Source organism: Delphinapterus leucas, chromosome 7, assembly GCF_059928025.1.
Source record: "Delphinapterus leucas isolate spDelLeu-1000000601 "Yukka" chromosome 7, BTC_Dleu_Yukka2, whole genome shotgun sequence".
In the NCBI taxonomy this organism is placed as follows: domain Eukaryota; kingdom Metazoa; phylum Chordata; class Mammalia; order Artiodactyla; family Monodontidae; genus Delphinapterus; species Delphinapterus leucas.
Window position 1 is genome coordinate 25,125,595 of NC_143135.1, and position 19,200 is coordinate 25,144,794.

Sequence of the window (19,200 nt, forward strand, 5' to 3'; positions counted from 1 at the left end):
GGATTCCCCATGCCACGGAGCAGCTGGGCCCGTGTGCCACAACTGCTGAGCCTGTGCGCTCTGGAGCCCGCGAGCCACAACTACTGAGGCCCGTGCACCTAGACCCTGTGCTCCGCAACAAGGGAAGCCACCGCAATGAGAAGCCCGCTCACCACAACAAAGAGTAGTCCCCGCTCACCGCAACTAGAGAAAGTCAGTGTACAGCAACAAAGACCTGATGCAGCCACAAAAAAAAAGTTTAGCAAGGTAAAGACATAAAAGATCAAATTTCAATTCTGTTTAATCAAACATTTTGAATCTTACACTTTGAAGTTTATATCCCTCCCCCACACCCAAAACTCTGCTTTTGATTATAGCCACACTCTAGGGCTTCCCTGGTGGCGCAGTGGTTGAGAGTCCACCTGCCGATGCAGGGGACACGGGTTCATGCCCCGGTCCGGGAAGATCCCACATGCCGCAGAGCGGCTAGGCCCGTGAGCCATGGCCGCTGAGCCTGTGCGTCCGGAGCCTGTGCTGTGCTCCGCAACGGGAGAGGCCACAACAGTGAGAGGCCCGCGTACTGCAAAAAAAAAAAAAAAAATCCACTCTCTAGGAAACTACCAGTATATTCCATGGATATTAAGAACTATGATAACTATTTTTGGCATTTGATTTGAAAGTGTTTAAGACCTAATTGCATTTATTTACTTTTTATTATAGAAAATTTCAAATACGTACAGTTGAACCACCATCTACCAATCACCCAGCTTCAAAAATTACCAGTGCATCAACAAAAAGACTCTAAAATTATAACGGCTACCCACTAGGTGGTAGTTGGAAAATCCCAGGTATATTACATTTATAAATACTTCAACAGGGGACTTCCCTGGCAGTCCAGTGGTTAAGACTCGGAGCTCCCAATTCAGGTCCCTGAATCGGGGACCATTCGGGTTCGGTCCCTGGTCGGGGAACTAGGAACCCACATGCTGCATGGGGCAGGGAAAAAATAAATTTTAAAAAAATTAACTTTTTCAGGGGGGCAGGAGGACTGTGTTGGCTATTAGCTGTAACATGCAGGAATCTTTGTTGCGTTGCACGGGCTTCTCTCTAGTTGTGGCGTGCTGGGCTTTTGTTTGTTTGTTTGTTCTCTCTAGTTGTGGCACGCAGGCTCCAGAGCGCGTGGGCTCTGTAGTTTGCAGCACGTGGGCTCTCTCGTTGAGGCGCAAGGGCTCGGTAGTTGTGGCACGCAGCATTAGTTGCCCTGCAGCATGTGGGATCTTAGTTCCCCGACCAGGGATCAAACCTGCGTCCCCTGCATTGGAAGATGGATTCTTTATCACTGGACCACGGGGGAAGTCCCAGAAAATTTTTTTTAAAAATACCTCAACATATAAAACTTTACAAGGTACTTTAATAACCACAATTCTCACACTAAAAAATTCAGTAATTCCTTAATATCGTCTGACATCCCATTTTTCTCTACTGCCTTATAACTGTCTCTTTACAGTTGATGTGTTCAATTAGTATTTAAATGGAGGTCACATATGAAATTTCTATTTAAATAGTTTCATAGAGTAAGATTACAGAAACTTATATTGAAAAAAAAAAGTCCAAAGATATACAGTTAACCAAAAGCAAATTGCAAAACAATGTATTCTGTGACACTGTTTTTGTTTAAATATTTTTCTTAATATATGATAAGAAAAAGTAGTCATTTCTAGGGGATAAACAATAACCACTGATTTGGGGGAATTATAAAAACAGCCTAAAGTAACTTAACTTTAAAAGCAAAATGTCATGATTTAGCTTAAAAAATTTTTAAGGCTATTATTTCACTTCCTCTGATTCAGGCAGTCATGTCTAGTAGAGCTTTCCAGGTTAAGTGTATAGATATAGAAATATACTCTGAATCATAATGACATTCCTATTTGACAAATGAGAAAGCTGAGGCCATGGAAGTCAGGTGTTTGTCTAAACTCACACACAATTTAAGTCAACAAATATCAACCATAACAAAGCATCTATCTCCTCAAGGGAAAAAAATTAATTCTAGTAAAAAACAAAATAGACACATTAATACTAAAACGTATCTCAAATCTATCGATTTCTTTCCACTGGCACCACCTCTTCTCTGTGGATTGATTACTTTAATGCCTCCTTCCTAATGGTTTTTATACTCCTACTTTCATTCTTGTCCCCTTCCCCCTTGAAAGAGCAGCCAGAGAGATAAAGACATAAACCATATTGTGGCTACCCTCCAACCTCAAGTCACACCTCTACTACTATACCCACTCCAACAGGCCGAAGTCTCATTGGCAGGCTTTCAGATTCTTTACCTAACCAAGCTCTTTCTAATCTCAGAGCCTTCACGTGTGCTCTTTCCTCTGTCTAGGTCTCTCATTCCAACCACCGTGGATGGCAGGCTCCCATCAGATCTTAGTTTAATATATCATGTCCTTAGAGCTTTTTCCCTGTCCACTCAATCTAAAGTAGGTCCCTACAACTGATTAGCTATTTGGAAAAAGAACATTAGATCCACACCTCACACCAATTACAAAAATAAACCCAAAATGGATTAGAGATCTAAATGCTAAAAAACTATCTCAATAAGTACTAGAAGAAAAGAGGACAAATGCCTCTTTAAACTTGGTGTACGAAAAAGGCTTTCTAACTATGATTTAAAATCCAGAAGCAATAAAAGATTGATGAAATTGACCACACACACACACAAAATTTTCACAAGGCAAAAAACATAAAAAATGAAAACAAAATTTTAAAAAAGGGCAACATATATCATACATAAAGAGCTAATATCCCTCATATATAAAGAAATCTTAAAATCTGAGGGACAAAGGACCAAATGCTTGATAGAAAAATGGGCAAAAGATATGAATAGGCAACTCACAAACATACACACACATACACACACACACCCTATAATTTTAAAATGATCCTTAAACATGAGATATTTAACTTCACTCATAAGACGCATGCAAATTAATATCACAAATATACCACGCTTGGCAAAATTTTAAAAGAATGACAACATATTCTGTTGGCAAGGCAATATAGAAGCAGGCACTATCATACATTGTTGATTAGAATGCAAATTTATACAGTCCTTACTGAAAAGAATTTGGCAATATTTAACAAAACTACACGTGTATTTACCTTTTGACTAATTCCACTTCTGGAAATTTACCTTGAAGATGCAACTCCAACAAGACAAAAATACATATGTACAGAGTTATTCTTTGCAATTGTTTGTAATTGGGATACACAATAGTTAGAAAAATGGTTAGGAATTCCCTGGAAGTCCAGTGGTTAGGACTCTGTGCTCTCACTGCGGAGGGCCCAGGTTCAATCCCTGATTGGGGAACTAGGATCCCACAAGTCGTGTGGTGCAGCCAAAAAAAAAAAAAAGAAAAAAGAAAAATGGCTAAATAAACTATGGTAATACACACAATAAAGTGCTATTAAGCAGCAAAACAGAATGAGAAAGATCTCTGTGAACTGACATGAAGCGATTTCCAGGAAACACTGTTAAGGGAAAATAGCCAAGCACAAACAGGTATCTACAGTAAGTTATCTTTCTTATAAAAGGGGAACTGAGACATTTATCTGCTTACTTGCACCCACTGCCAAACACATACACACACACAGAGAATAAAGTAAAAAACCAATGATTATGATTACCAAAAGGAGTTGGGTAGGAATGAGGTAGAAAGAATGAGGGGGAGTCACGGAAGAGGGGGCATGACACTTCTGAGATAACATTTTAATACTGCTCTGATTTTCAGAACTATGTTAATGTTTCAAATAGTCAAATAAATAAACAAGGATATAAAGGACCCAAAATGGAATACAATGAAATGAACTTAATTATATTTCAAATAAATAACAATCACATTGAAGATGGGGGAAAGGGGAGTTGAGGAAGAACTAACCTAAGTAACTTTGGAACCCAGTACTTTGAATACATCCTCCAAGTCTAAGGCTAAAGAATAAAACAACTATAAATAAATACATACTCCGGCTAGTAAATTAGCAGTGTATGGGTTAGCAATTCCAAAACTACTTGAAGTGTATTCTAGAATTGAGCAAAGAAGTAACATTGTGGATAATGAGAGCCAAGTTTCTTCATGTCAGAGAAGAGATCATAAATAAAGGAAGAGGACAGAATGCACTCTGAGGTGTCAGAACTAAACATATCAGTATGAAATCATTGTTTTAATATATAAACAGATAGATACAGAATTACATACACACACACACACACACACACACACACACACATACATATCTTCTAGCTTTGCCACTCAAAGGACCTAAAAGCAGTAACACCCTAGTACCAATGAGCACATCTGGGACTAGCATCCAGATCTTGTTTCCTAAATACCATTATCTCCAATAACAGGAACCAATGGTCCTTAGAAAAATGGCCAATACCAAGCATTGAGCAGGAAAAGTACAAAGTAAGCCTGGAACATCTTGTGCTGTCAGCAAGTAAGCTCTCAAGGAAGGATAGGGCCATGCTGAAGGGATACAGGAGCAAGCTTAAAAAGGCTCTTCTTACTAGACAGTGTAGGACAATTGTGCAGTAAAACAAATGACAAGTAATAGATTATAACCCACTGAATATGAATCTATAAGTCTATACAACAACAAACAGAGTGAAGGAAAGCTCTTCCTTACAGGAGAATTCCTTACACAGAGGAATGATAATGATAAAGTTAGAAAATCATCATTTTGCAACCCCACACTTAATAACTGTTAAAGGCCATATTCATCAACGGATGCTAAAATTGGTCTATGAAAATAAGATGAGAAACAGTATATATGAATAGTCTCAAAGTACCTCTCCACAAGATACTTATTAATTACAAAGAAAAAAACCTTATAGTAGAAAAATCTGGCAGTCACCACCTCAGTCAAGTGATCAAAGTTAACATTACTAGTAATGGGACGAATTGACAGCATGTGCCTCCCGATATGTGTGAACAAAACATCACTTCTGTAAGGTAAAACACATAACATGAAAACATCAGACAAACCCAAACTAAGGAAGTTCTACAAAATAACTGGCCAGTACTCTTCAAAAGTGTCAGGATCATGAAAGGCAAAGAAAATAAGGAGCTAATCCAGATAAGAGGACACTAGAGAGATATACGTGGCAAATAATGCAATGTGTGATTTTTTTTTACATTGAGATATAGTTGATATACAACAGTATGTACAGGTGTATAACATAGTGATTCACAATTTTTAAAGGTTACATTCAATTTATACTTATTATAAACTACTGGCTATATTCCCTGTGTTCTACAATATATTGCTGTATCTTTATTTTATACATAACAGTTTGTTCCTCTTAACCCCCTACCTTTATCTTGCCCCTCCCCCAACCCATCTCCCCAATGGTAATGACCAGTTTGTTCTCTATATCTGTTTCCTTTTTGTTATACTCACTAGTTTAATTTTTTAGATTTCACATATAAATAAGCGTTATCATACAGTATTGCCTTTCTCTGTCTGACTTATTTCACTTAGCATTATACCCTCTAAGTACGTCCGTGTTGTTGCAATGGCAAAGTTTCAGTCTTTTGTATGGCTGAATAGTACACCACTGTATATATATATTGCAATGTGTAAACCTGAATTCTGGGCAAGAAAAAAGTCAACAGTAAGACAACTGGCAAAATCTGAATTAAGTCTATAAAGAAGTTACTAGTACTAAAGTGATTTTCATTTCCTCAAATCAAATAGTACTGAGCAGTTCAAACAGTTCATCAAATCAATAATACTGATGTTAGCCAATGATGATTCTGATTATTGCACTGGGGTTATGCAAGAGAATGTCCTTAAGTTTAAGAATACTGTGTATTCCTAAACATAAGGACATTCTCTTACATATAATTATTTAGAGGTAAAGGGGCTTTACATCTAAGTCTTGCTCTCAAACACTGTAACAACAGAAAAAATATACCTGTGTATCTGTATGTGCACACACACAGAAAAAGAATGAGTGATACGGGCTTCCCTGGTGGCACAGTGGTTAAGAATCCACCTGCCAATGCAGGGGACACGGGTTTGAGCCCTGGTCCGGGAAGATCCCACATGCTGCGGAGCAACTAAGCCTGTGTGCCACCATTACTGAGCCTGTACTCTAGAGCCTGTAAGTCACAACTACTGAGCCTGCGTGCCACAACTACTGAAGCCTGCATGCCTAGAGCCCGTGCTCCACAACAAGAGAAGCCACCGCAATGAGAAGCCCATGCACCACAATGAAGAGTAGCCCCCGCCTGCCACTGCAACTAGAGGAAGCCCTCGCACAGCAATGAAGAAGGGAGGGAGGGAGGGAGGAAGGGAGGGAGGGAGGGAGGAAGGGAGGAAGGAGGGAAGGGAGGGAGGGAGGAGGGAAGGAAGGGAGGGAGGAAGGGAGGGAGGGAGGGGGAGGGGAGGAAGGGAGGGAAGGAAGGGAAAGAAAAGAAGAATGAGTGATAAAACTAGGGTGGTAAAATGCTTATACTTGGAGAATCTGCATACAATTCTTTGCACTATTTTTGTACCTTTTTTATGTCTAAAATTATTACAAAGTAGAAAGTTAAAAAACAAGATAAAACAAAAAAAGTAAGTATCCTGTTAGTCTCTCTCCCTGTTCTTTTCCCATTACTTTTTGGTTATCTACATATTAGACTGTAAACATCATAATGGTGGGGTCTATATTTTTGCTCCTCAATGTATAACCAGCACCCAGCACAATATTTTACACTTTATAGGCACTAAATATTCTGAATGAAAGACTTAATCATGGGGCTATATTAGAGTTTTCTATTCACATATCTTTTCACTGAGGTCTCCATCAACTGATGAATGGATAGATAAAATGTGGTATATCTATACAATGGAATTATTTGGCAACAACAACAAAAAATGTGAAGTGTTGATACATGCTACAACATAGATGAATTTTGAAAACATTACACCAAGTGGAAAAAAGCCAGTTAAAAAAGACAATGTACTGTATGATTACATTCATGAGATGTTTGGAAAATGCAAATCTGTAGAGACAGAAAGTAGATTTTTTGTTGCCTAGGGCTAGAGATGGGAAGATTGTGGAAAGATGGCTAAAGAGTGCTGGGGAGCAGGGATCGGGGTTCTTGAGGGGTAAGGAAAATGTTCTAAAATTGTGGTGATGATGCACAACCGTGAATACACTAAAAGACAATGAACTGTACACTTTAAATGGGTAAAATTCATAGCATGTGATTTATAGCTCAATAAAGGTGTTTTCAAAAAAAAAAACAACTTTAAGAGCTCTGTCAAAATTTTTATTTGAAGGCCTGATATAGTAGTAAAGTTATCTATGTCTGTGACCACAATATATGACACTGAAAACCACTTCATTATAGACTTTTGGAATCTTCTGTTAAAACTTCTGTTAAGGGCTTCCCGGGTGGCACAGTGGTTGAGAGTCCGCCTGCCGATGCAGGGGACGCGGGTTCGTGCCCCAGTCCGGGAAGATCCTACATGCCGCAAAGCGGCTGGGCCCGTGAGCCATGGCCGCTGAGCCTGCGCGTCCGGAGCCTGTGCTCCGCAACAGGAGAGGCCACAACAGTGAGAGGCCCGCATACCGCAAAAAAAACCAAAAACAAACAAAAAAAACTTCTGTTAAAACTAAACCCAGTTGACAACTTTTTATTTGTCTAATAAAGATTCCTAAGCAAAAACAACTTTTATGATACAGAGAAGAAGCTGCCAGCAATTTCAGCCAATACTGAGCTCTAAGGTAAGGGTGAGTTTGTGAGAGAACACTCCTTAAGACTAGCCAATCCTGGGAATTCCCTGGAGGTCCAGTGGTTAGGACTTGGTGCTTTCACGGGGGCCGTGGCCCGGGTTTAATCCCTGGTCTGGGAACTAAGATCCCGCAAGCCAAAAACAAACCAAAAAAAGTCTAGTCAATACTAACTCCTTCTCTACTTTCAAGTCTCATTCAAGTCAAGGGTCAACATTCCCCCAGACACCCTCTCTGAACCCTCACATTAGGCTAAGGGCTCTCCTCTGGGTTCCCACAGCACCCTGCACACACTTCTACCCTAGAACTTCTTGACACAAACTATTTTTCTCCTCCATTAAATGATGAAACCATGTTTTATCTGTATCCCTAGCACCTAGCACAATGCCAGCACACAAAAAGGGCTCAACAAAAATTGTGTTAATCTTGCATTGTAAACTTGGACCTGTGCGAACTGTATAAGCCTCAGTTTTCTATTTCTTAAATAGGAATTCCACCAAGCGTCTATCTAAGAACACAGAGATTGAGACATGAGGAACAAACTAGGAGTTATATGTAGAAGCACTTGAAAAAAGGATGCAGTATGCATACACAATCTTCTGTTATTATAAAGTACCCTATATAAAATACTAGTTATTTTTTTATGGGTCATTCTGTGTGCCTTAACTTTGTTACAGGAACTTTGTCTTTGATACTTCAGGGTCTAAAAAGGCATGAGGGGTTGGGAATGCCCTAAACCAAAACTGATAAGCTTGAATTGTTTTTTACCATTACATATCTCTTTGTCAACTGTCACATGGAAAAGAGCAGCATTTACTTCAACAACAACTAACGCTAAAAATAAGTAGCAAAGAATACAACCGCTATACAGGTTACTTTCCAGCCCACTTTCCTGTCTCTATGCTCTGAAATGACTCAGAACCACAGGCTAAAATTCTATATTTAAAAAAGAAGAAAAAGATATTTATGACCTGAATGTTGCCACCACACCTCATAAATACAGCACCTTCTGCTGCTAAAACCTTTTATGCATTCAAGAGCCCTACGTGTTCTTGACAGAAACCATACTCAAGCAGCTGAATTTAGAACATGCTGACCTTGAGCAAATCAATGCCCTTAGCATGTACTTCTGGCTTATATCACTACAAGAGCTAGACAGCCTCACCATCTATAGTAGTCAACAATTTCTGGCCACAATCCGCTGTCTATTTTAAGATATCCCTACTATGCTACTGTGTTGCACAGTTCAAAAAAATAGAATAACACATGAATCTGTGTTTAAATGCAAATCGTTTACTTTGGAACCTGGGCTATGTGTATTCCCACTGTGATTAGCTCAAAAATATTTAATTTGGTAAGTTTCACTTCCTGCTTTCTTTTTTTTAGCAATTTGAAAAAAAATTTTTTTCTCTTTTTTTATTTTATTTATTTTTTAGCTGCGTTGGGTCTTCGTTGCTCCACACGGGCTTTCTCTAGTTGCAGCGAGTGGGGGCTACTCTTCATTGCGGTACGCGGGCTTCTCATTGAGGTGGCTTCTCTTGTTGCAGAGCACAGGCCCTAGATCGCACAGGCTTCGGTAGTTGTGGCACGTGGACTCAGTAGCTGTGGCTCTCAGGCTCTAGAGCGCAAACTCAGTAGTTGTGGCACACGGGCTTAGTTGCTCTGCAGCATGTGGGATCTTCCTGGACCAGGGCTCGAACCCGTGTCCCCTGCATTGGCAGGCAGATTCTTAACCACTGCACCACCAGGGAAGTCCCTCATTTTTTAAATACAATCTATTTTAAACAAAGAGTAAAAAAAAAATCAAGTATGAGACACCTCTGCTTATTGCCTAATCAAGTTTATAACAAAAACTAAGGCAGAGGGACGACTTCCCTGGTGGTCCAGTGGTTGAGAATCTGCTTTCCAATGCACAGGACTGGGTTCAATCCCTGGTCACGGAACTAAGATCCCACATGCCACGGGGCAACTAAGCCCGCGTGGGGCAACTAAGCCTGTGCTGCAACTACTGAGCCCCTGCACCACAACTACAGAGCCCACATGCCCTGGAGCCTGCATGCCACAACTAGAAAGCCCACGCACCACAAATACTGAGACTGCACACTCTGGAGCCTGCACGCTGCAACTACTGAGCCCACGCACCACAACTAGAGAGAAGCCCCTGCACTGCAACGAAAGATCCCGCATGCTGCAACTAAGACCCAATGCAGTGTGATGAATTGGGAGATTGGGATTGACAATATATACAATAATATGTATAAAATGGATAACTAATAAGAACCTACTGTATTAAAAAATTAAATAAAATTCAAAAAAAAGACCCAATGCAGCCTTAAATAAACAAATAAATATTTTTAAAAAAAACTAAGGCAGAATTGACAAAGCTCCAAATAAAAAGTACAAATACTGAAAAATAATGATTACCTGCTATTTTTATGCAAAACTATACTAAACATTAAAACACTAGCTGACGACTTCCCTGGTGGCGCAGTGGTTAAGAATCCTCCTGCCAATGCAGGGGACACGGGTTCAAGCCCTGGTCCGGGAAGATCCCACATGCCGTGGAGCAACTAAGCCCGTGTGCCACAACTACTGAGCCTGCGCTCTAGAGCCCACGAGCCACAACTACTGAGCCCACGTGCCACAACTATTGAAGCCCGTGCGCCTAGAGCCCATGCTCCACAACAAGAGAAGCCACTGCAATGAGAAGCCTACACACCGCAACAAAGAGTAGCCCCCGCTCGCCACAACTAGAGAAAGTCCGTGCACAGCAACAAAGACCCAATGCAGCCAAAAATAAATGAAATAAAATAATTTAAAAAAAAAACTAGCTGATTTAGGGCTACATTACATTTTCACCAATCTACCATAATATTTATAAACTCTTCTAACTCTTCATCCAACTGACATAAACTCCATTTTTTAATTTTTTTATCCAAGAAACACCAACTACTGTTTTTACAAATAAGAGCCTCATTTTTTTTTTTTATCTAAACACAGAACCTGTAATTTAGCAACTGTATAGCTTCTGAAATTCAGGTAAATTATTTACTTGAAATGTATGTATAAAAACAAATTAGAAACTACTAGTTGTACTTAGCAGTTATTCATAGCTTATTTTTCTATTCCCAAAAGAGGCTAATATTTGTGCAAAGACCTAATGCTAAAAACCAATATCATAAAATATTTAGTGCCTTAGACTGCTTTTTAAAGGATTTCCTTTACTCTCTTGAAACATTTAACAAACAGATCATCTCAAGTATAAAAAATAAAGCTCTTTTTTACTCTCATCCAAAAGATTTCAAATAAAGAAAAGGAGTCTAGGTATCACACATAACTAAATCTGATATGCCGAATAATGCAGGACCCAAATATAATGAAGTCATTTACTAACAAGTGAACTAAAAATAGAGCCCAAGCAGCTGGAGCCTGGGGGTTTATATAATATGCTAGCTGACTTCTAAAAGCTCCTAAGACAGAATCCACAGAACACAAAGGCAAGAGGGAAACAACGCCATTCCTCTCATGCTGTTAAATCAGATATTAAAATAACTTTTCCAGAAAAATATTAACTAAAAGCTAATCTTGTGTTACATTAAATTGAAAAAAAAATTGTCAAGAGCACAGAGGATCAAATAAATCTAATTACAGGAGATGTCAATTAAGACTCACTACAGTGCCACACTACAATACCTTTTAAACCATCTAAAAGGTTTTAAGGGACTTCCCTGGTGGCGCAGTGGTTAACAATCCGCCTGCCAATGCAGGGAACACTGGTTCAATCCCTGGTCCGGGAAGACCCCACATGCTGCGAGCAACTAAGCCCATGTGGCACAACTACTGAGCCTGCGCTCTAGAGCCCAAGAGCCACAACTACTGAGCCCGCACGGCACAACTACTGAAACCCACACACTCTAGGGCACGCATACGCAACTACTGAGCCCACGTGCTGCCAACTACTAAAGCCCACGTGCCTAGAGTCCACGCTCCGCAACAAGAGAAGCCACCTCAACGAGAAGCCCACACACCGCAGCGAAGAGCAGCCCCCACTCGCCTCAACTAGAGAAAAGCCTGCACACAGCAACAAAGACCCAACACAGCCAAAAAATAAAAATAAATTAAAAACAAATTTTTTAAATAAAATTTTTTAAATAAAAAAAATAAAAGGTTTTAAGAACAGTATCTAGCACTCTAATACTAAAAATTATAACATCAGGAATATAAAGGGTAAATCAGGCTATATTCCTAATTTCTAACATATATTTTAGTAAACTTAATTATCACCAAGTGACATAAATGTGGGTTTCCTTCTGATAAACTATTAATGGTAGAACATATGTTTGGAGCTGATTTTTGTAGTAGCTAATTTCTGCTTTATCTTGTCCTGGGTGCTAAGGCATATATTTGCAAGAAGCTAATCAGGGTGACAGGTATAGTACAAAGGCAGATGCAATACCAGAAAATAACTACCCCGTGTTGGGCCTAAATATATAATCCTCATGTTCTAACAATTTCCAACAATAAACTGCATGTGTTCATCTATTTACTAACTTATTAATAATGGCCAATATTGGCAGATCCTGTATCTGCCCACTGTGCTGGGGCTCGTGGGGCTCCAGAATACACCAAGATCATAAACTCATTTAGGCTGAAATGAAAAGAATTTCCCAAAATTATAAGACTATGAATTCAGGGACCTCCCTGGTAGTGCAGTGGTTAAGAATCCACCTGCCAATGCAGGGGACACAGGTTCCAGCCCTGGTCCGGGAAGATCCCACATGCCGCCGAGCAACTAAGCCCGTGTGCCACAACTACTGAGACTGCACTCTAGAGCCCGTGAGCCACAACTGCTGAGCGCGCACGCCTAGAGCCTGTGCTCTGCCAACGAGAGAAGCCACCGCAATGGGAAGCTCATGCACTGCAATGAAGAGTAGCCCCCACTCATCGCAACTAGAGAAAGCCTGCGCACAGCAACGAAGACCCAACGCAGCCAAAAATAAATTTAAAAAAAAATACTATGAATTCAAAAACATTTACAAACTAAAGACAATATTTTGAATCATAGTAATCATTAGCTACCCTCAAGACCATCTATTGTACTCCAGGCTGTAGTACACAGAAATTATTTTCTTCTTCAAATTCCACCCATAGCACCAACACCAAAACAACATTTACCTAAAGCATATATGGAAAGACCATAATAAAACTTGTTATGAAAAAGTGGCCTGAACATTTGTGGCAGCTGCGGAAGTGTGTTTAAATCTTAAAATCACTAATCTGAATTTTTATAACTTTTCTAAATGTTCAGTTACATCAGATGTGTCATTAGAAAGCTAGCTCTCTTAAGTGCTGAAAAGTGCCCAAAGATATGTACAAAAATTACTATAAACCCTTTCTCAATATTTAGACTTCTGTTTAATTATCACTGATCACCTATTATTCCTTCAGGTCCTCTATTAACAATAAAAATAACCAATGTCTTTAGCACAGAACTTTGCAGTAGCAATTTCTATTCTGCTTGAGCAGATTTTATGCCTAAATTTTTTTCTTTTTAGTATGAGTTCACTTGTTCCCTCTGTCCTTTGTTTCTTTTCCTGCCTTCTCTTGTGTTTTGGGGGGTTTTCTTCACATCGTTTTTGGAGTATAATTGCTTCATAATGTTGTGTTAGTTTTTACTGTACAACAAAGTGAATCAGCTATACATACACATATATCCCCATATCCCCTCCCTCTTGCGTCTCCCTCCCACCCTCCCTATCCCACCCCTCTAGGTGGTCACGAGCTGATCTCCCTGTGCTATGCGGCTGCTTCCCACTAGCTATCTATTTTACATCTGGTAGTGTATATATGTCCATGCCACTCTCTCACTTCATCCCAGCTCCCCTTTCCCCACCTGTGTCTTCAAGTCCATTCTCTACGTCTGTGTCTTTATTCCTGTCCTGCCCCTAGGTTCTTCAGAACCTTCTGTTTTTTTTTTAGATTCCATATATATGTGTTAGCATACGGTATTTGTTTTTCTCTTTCTGACTTACTTTACCCTGTATGATGGTCTCTAGGTCCATCCACCTCACCACAAATAACTCAATTTCGTTCCTTTTTATGTATGCCTAGATTTTTAAAACCTCAAGCCTAAACTGAACTTATCTTGATCTCTATTTATCCAAAGCAGTCTTTTTCACCACATACACACACAAAATTATTTCATTCAGCAAAAATTCAACATTTAACAAATAACCAAAAAATAGTTGTCACCTACCTGTAGTACCGAGATTGCAGATATGTTGAACAAACAGTCTTTGATACGTGACTGGCAGACCCAAAGTCTATTACTTTAACCCTATATGGCTGTCGAACAGGATCCACCAACATAATATTCTCTGGTTTGAGGTCTGCGTGAATTAAACCAAGGCTTTTCAATTTTTTCAGTGCAGTGGCCACTTGCTGAAGAATGGGTCGAATTACTTTTAGTGGCAGAGGACTGAACTTATTTTGTTTCAGAAAGTCATACAAGTTTTGTTCCAGCATCTCAAAGACTAAACAAGTATGGTTACGGTGCTGAAAGCATTCATAAGCTCGTACAAAGTTATATTCATCAGCATTTTCAGTACTGAGCCTTGCTAATATGCTCACTTCTATCTGACCTTGACGTGCATAAGAAGGGTGGTTCTTCAAAATTTTGATTGCTACAATTTCATTTGTCCCTCTTTTCCAGCATTTGACTACCTGGCCAAAAGTGCCTCGACCAAGAAAATCAAGGACTTCATAAGTATTTTTCATGGAGCATAAGACTTCATGCTGTACTAACTGATAGTCACCTTCTCCAGTGGTACAATTCTGTTTTGTTCCTGTGGTAGCTGTCACAACTGTCACTGGATTTCCCATGTTGGTTTGCAACATTGCAGGAAGTATGGACAACTCATCCACAATCTGCATTGCGCTATGATTATCCAACTCCTCACTCTTGCGCTTCAATCCACATCGCTGGGGGCCTTCTAGGAAATTCAACCTGTGTCGCCACGCCCCAATCTGAGGTGCCTCCACTTGAGTTTGCTGCGCCTGAGCTGCTATAACCTTTGTAGCACCCGCAGTGCTTTTTAAAACAACAGCACTTGTCTGCAATGAAAGGTTGTGTCCTCGAGGTCTGTTAAATGGTATCTTTGTCTGAAAAGCACTACCCTTCGTGGGAGGATGAGAATTTCCAACGTTTCTACCATTCACATAGGTCCGTGGATAGTTTCTTTCCTGGAATACACAACTGCTTGGCTCTACTTTGAGTTTCTTCACACTACAAAAGGCACTTGACTGAGTTTGATAAATATACGGTGGGTAGACCAAGACTTGTGAGGCCATACCTGCAAAAGAAAAAAACGGCCATGTTAGCTACAAAATTTTAATTTTTTAAATGTCATGAAGAAAACATTTAAGGATCAAGTCCATAATTTATAAAAACAGTTAAATTCCATTAAGATTTTTTCCCCTTGGAGGAGAAAAACATTTTCAATGCTCCATTTTAGTTACTTAGTACTTCAGATATTTGGTGTATTGCATGAAAGGTCGGGACTAAACAGCTGAGTGCATTCATTTAATCAATAAATACTTACTGCTAAGCTACAATGGCCAAGATATGCCCTAAGAACTGTACCAACCATTTTCCCTCCAAAAGAAAAGGTACAGATCCTTAAACTGTACACATCTGGCAAAAGTAAAACATTCTATTACCAATATATCATTTATGAACCAATGACCAAAACCGAAAATATATATTACATAAATGTAGTTACATTCCATAAACCTAAAGCTCCAGAACTGCCTCAGGGAGAAAAAAAAATCAATTGTAAAAATAAGTATGTAAGCCAGATAGAGTTCATTTTCACAATGTCCTCTTTACTTAACGTCATTTTCCACATCCACCCTTGTAGCAAACTCCTTTACATTCAAATCAAAGTGATACATTTTTTTTCTTTTTCTGGCTTGTGGGATCTTAGTCCTCCAACCAGCGATTGAACCCAGGCCCTCAGCAGTGAAAGCACTGAATCCTAACCACTGGACCGCCAGGGAATTCCTGAGACAATACCTTTTTTTTTTTTTTTTAGACTTTCTATTTTATATTGGAGTATAGTTGATTAACAATGTTGTGTTAGTTTCAGGTTTACAGCAAAGTGATTCAGTTATACATGTATCTACTCTTTTTCAAATTCTTTTCCTATTTATGCTGTTACATAATATTGAGCAGTGTTCCCTGTGCTATACAGTAGGTCCTTGTTGGTTATCCATTTTAAATATAGCAGTTTATACATGTCAATCCCAAACTCCCTAACTACCCATCCCCCCCGGTAATCATAAGTTCATTCTCTAAGTCTGTCAGTCTGTTTCTGTTTTGTAAATAAGTTCATCTTTTTTTTTTTTTTTTTAAGATTCCACATGTAAGCGATATCTTATGATATTTCTCTTTCTGACTTACTTCACTCAGTATGACAATTTTCAGGTCCATCTATGTTGCTGCAAATGGCATTATTTCATTCTTTTTAATGGCTGAGTAATATTCCATTGTACAACACCTTCTTGATGAAGCCTTGCCTGGAACACCCACACTCACCCTCCAGGCAGAATTGGGCATTCAGTGCTCTCGTAGAAGCTTACATATTCCTCTAATTAGCATTCATGATATGACATGCCTGACATTACACTGTAACTGTCAGCACATACAACAGTCTTTCACACTAGATCTGAAACAAAGTACTCATAATATAGAGTTGGTTTTCAATAAATGTTGGTTGGTTGAATTAACTTCAAAATATTTCCGTTCTCCACAATTTAAAAATCTGTATCATATTCTGGGCAGTCTCCTACCATTTTAACAAATCAAACATCAATTCTTTAACTCAAAAACAACAGACTGCCATCACTATATGTAATATATATAATATTTAAAAAAATAAGAGCTACCACCTGCTATGCAACAGTTTAACAAATGCTTTATTTGCAGTATTTTACTTAGTACCAATTTGCTGTTAAGGAAACTAAAGCTCAGAGGGACTAGGTAATTGGTTCAAAGTCACACAGCTAGGGTGTAGTAAAAGGAGCAGGAAAATACAATGCCCCTTCAGGTAAAAGGCATAAATTTATGCCTCCTTCAACTTCATAAACAATTCTTGTTACAACCTACCACCTTCCTAAGTTGACCTGGCTTTGGCAAGAAATCAGCTACAAAACCTTATTACACAAATTAAGATTTGTTGTTCAATGTGTAAGAGAAAATCGTAAATTGAAATCCTGGAGTTCCAAACCTTTTCATCCATTTTCTTAAAATCTTGTTGGCATCTATTCTATACTTTTACTCAGGGGAGGTTTCAAAACTCCACCAATTATCATCTTTTTAATGAGGCCAAGCCACATCAAAAACTCATTCTAAACACATCAAGCTCACTCTCTAACTCACTTAACACTGTGAAGCTCCCCAACCTCATCTTCAACAACTTAACATTATCATGATTCTCCTTATTTCAAAGCACTTCTGTGACCCACACCCATAGAAACAGACACAATGACAGATGATGAAACTCACAAACAAGAGTTTCTAAAACAGCTCTTATAAATATACTGATGGATTTAAAGAAGAACATGAACATAAACAGGAGACACATGAAAATCATTTTTAAAATGGAACTGGTGAGCCTGGAGAACCCTACATACCATACATAGATGGTGGGAAAGAAATTTGACAATACCTAACAAAATTGCAAATGGATATGTTCTCTGATCAAGAATCAGATAACTCAGATACAGTACAAGACAGTCATGCAGCACTGTTTGTAAAGAAACACAACACTGGAAACAACCTAAGCATCCATCCAAAAGGCATCAGTTAGATACACTTTGATACACAGACCAACCAGAGTCTTAAAACAAAAACAATGAAAACAATCTTTTTACCCTGCTATAACCTGATTCCCAAGATAATATTGTTACATGAAAAAGGCAAAATTCAGAAAAATGTGTACTTTACAACAGATATTACCACGTGTGTTTAATTAATAAGGGGAATTATATTATCAATATTTTTGCACATACATTAATTTGTGTACATACATGAAGAAGCTGTAGGTTTCTCCGCCTTAGAGAAGAATAACAAGAATACTGGGGGCAATGAGAAAGATTGACTTTACACTGTATGTCCTTCTCACCACCTTATTTTTTACTATGTACCTGTGTTACCTGTTCAAAAATGTTTTTTAATCATCTGGGAAATCTATTAAAACATACAGATGAAACAATTTCAAGATGAAATAATGTATCTGGGATATGCTTCAAAATAACAGATAAAGTGGATGGGGATATAGATAAAATGAAATTAGCCATAAATTATTCATCATAGGAGCTTGATAGTGAATAAAAAGGGGTTCATTATACTATCCTATCTACTTTTGAATATGTATACATTTTTCCTTAATAAAAAGTTAAGTAAGGGACTTCCCTGGTGGTCCAGTGCGTAAGACTCCGCACTCCCAATGCAGGGGCCCGGGTTCAATCCCTGGTTAGGGAACTAGATCCCACACATATGGCGCAACTAAGAGTTCGCATGCTGCAACTAAGAGTCCACATGCCGCAACTAAACATGCCACAACAAAGATTCTGCGTGCCACACTAAGACCCTGCACAGACAAAATAAATAAATAAATAATTTTAAAAAAAATGTTTAAAAACAAAAACTTAAGTAAACATATATTTAAAACTCCAGAAAAATTCTGATTCAGTAAATCTGTGGTGAGGTTCAGGTATCTGCATGTATACAAGTTCTCAAGGCCATTTGTTGACAGATTCACACTAACTATTCACACTACTGAGAACCAATGATCTCATCTGTACAAAACCCTAGGCAAATTCAAGTCCTACCACTTCAGGGCCCTCAAGTCTGAAAAATCAGGATGAAGTCCTAGGGAATAAAATGCATACCACGCTAGGCCAATCCATGCCATGTTAAATAAAGGTGTTATGTGAACAACAGCTGAGATCCAAGTAACTGACCTAGAGGTTTTAAAAAAAAAAAAAAACTACTGCATTTCTTGGGGCTTCCCTGGTGGCGCAGTGGTTCAGAATCTGCCTGCCAATGCAGGGGACACAGGTTCGAGCCCTGGTCTGGGAAGATCCCACATGCCGCGGAGCAACTGGGCCCATGAGCCACAATTACTGAGCCTGCGCATCTGGAGTCTGTGCTCCGCAACAACAGAGGCCGCGATAGTGACAGGCCTGCGCGCCGCGATGAAGAGTGGCCCCCGCTTGCCACAACTAGAGAAAGCCCATGCACAGAAACGAAGACCCAACACAGACATAAATAAATAATAAATAAATACATTAAAAAAACAAAACAAAACTACTGCGATTTCTGAATCCAGCTGTCCCCACCTTTTCTTTTCCAACATGCCAAG

The 19,200-nt window shown here is 39.1% G+C and overlaps 1 protein-coding gene across 4 annotated transcripts in view; it reads right to left on the reverse strand.

Annotated features, from left to right (window-relative positions):
* Nucleotides 1–19,200, reverse strand: part of HIPK3 (homeodomain interacting protein kinase 3) — a 95,988-nt gene that overhangs the window by 52,692 nt on the left and 24,096 nt on the right. For all 4 annotated transcript variants that reach the window (XM_022583667.3, XM_089914970.1, XM_022583670.3 and 1 more), the window contains one exon: nucleotides 14,031–15,126. In XM_022583667.3, the coding sequence (XP_022439375.1) occupies nucleotides 14,031–15,124 (1,094 nt within the window). In that variant the 5' untranslated portion in view covers nucleotides 15,125–15,126. The remainder of the gene's footprint in view (nucleotides 1–14,030; nucleotides 15,127–19,200) is intronic.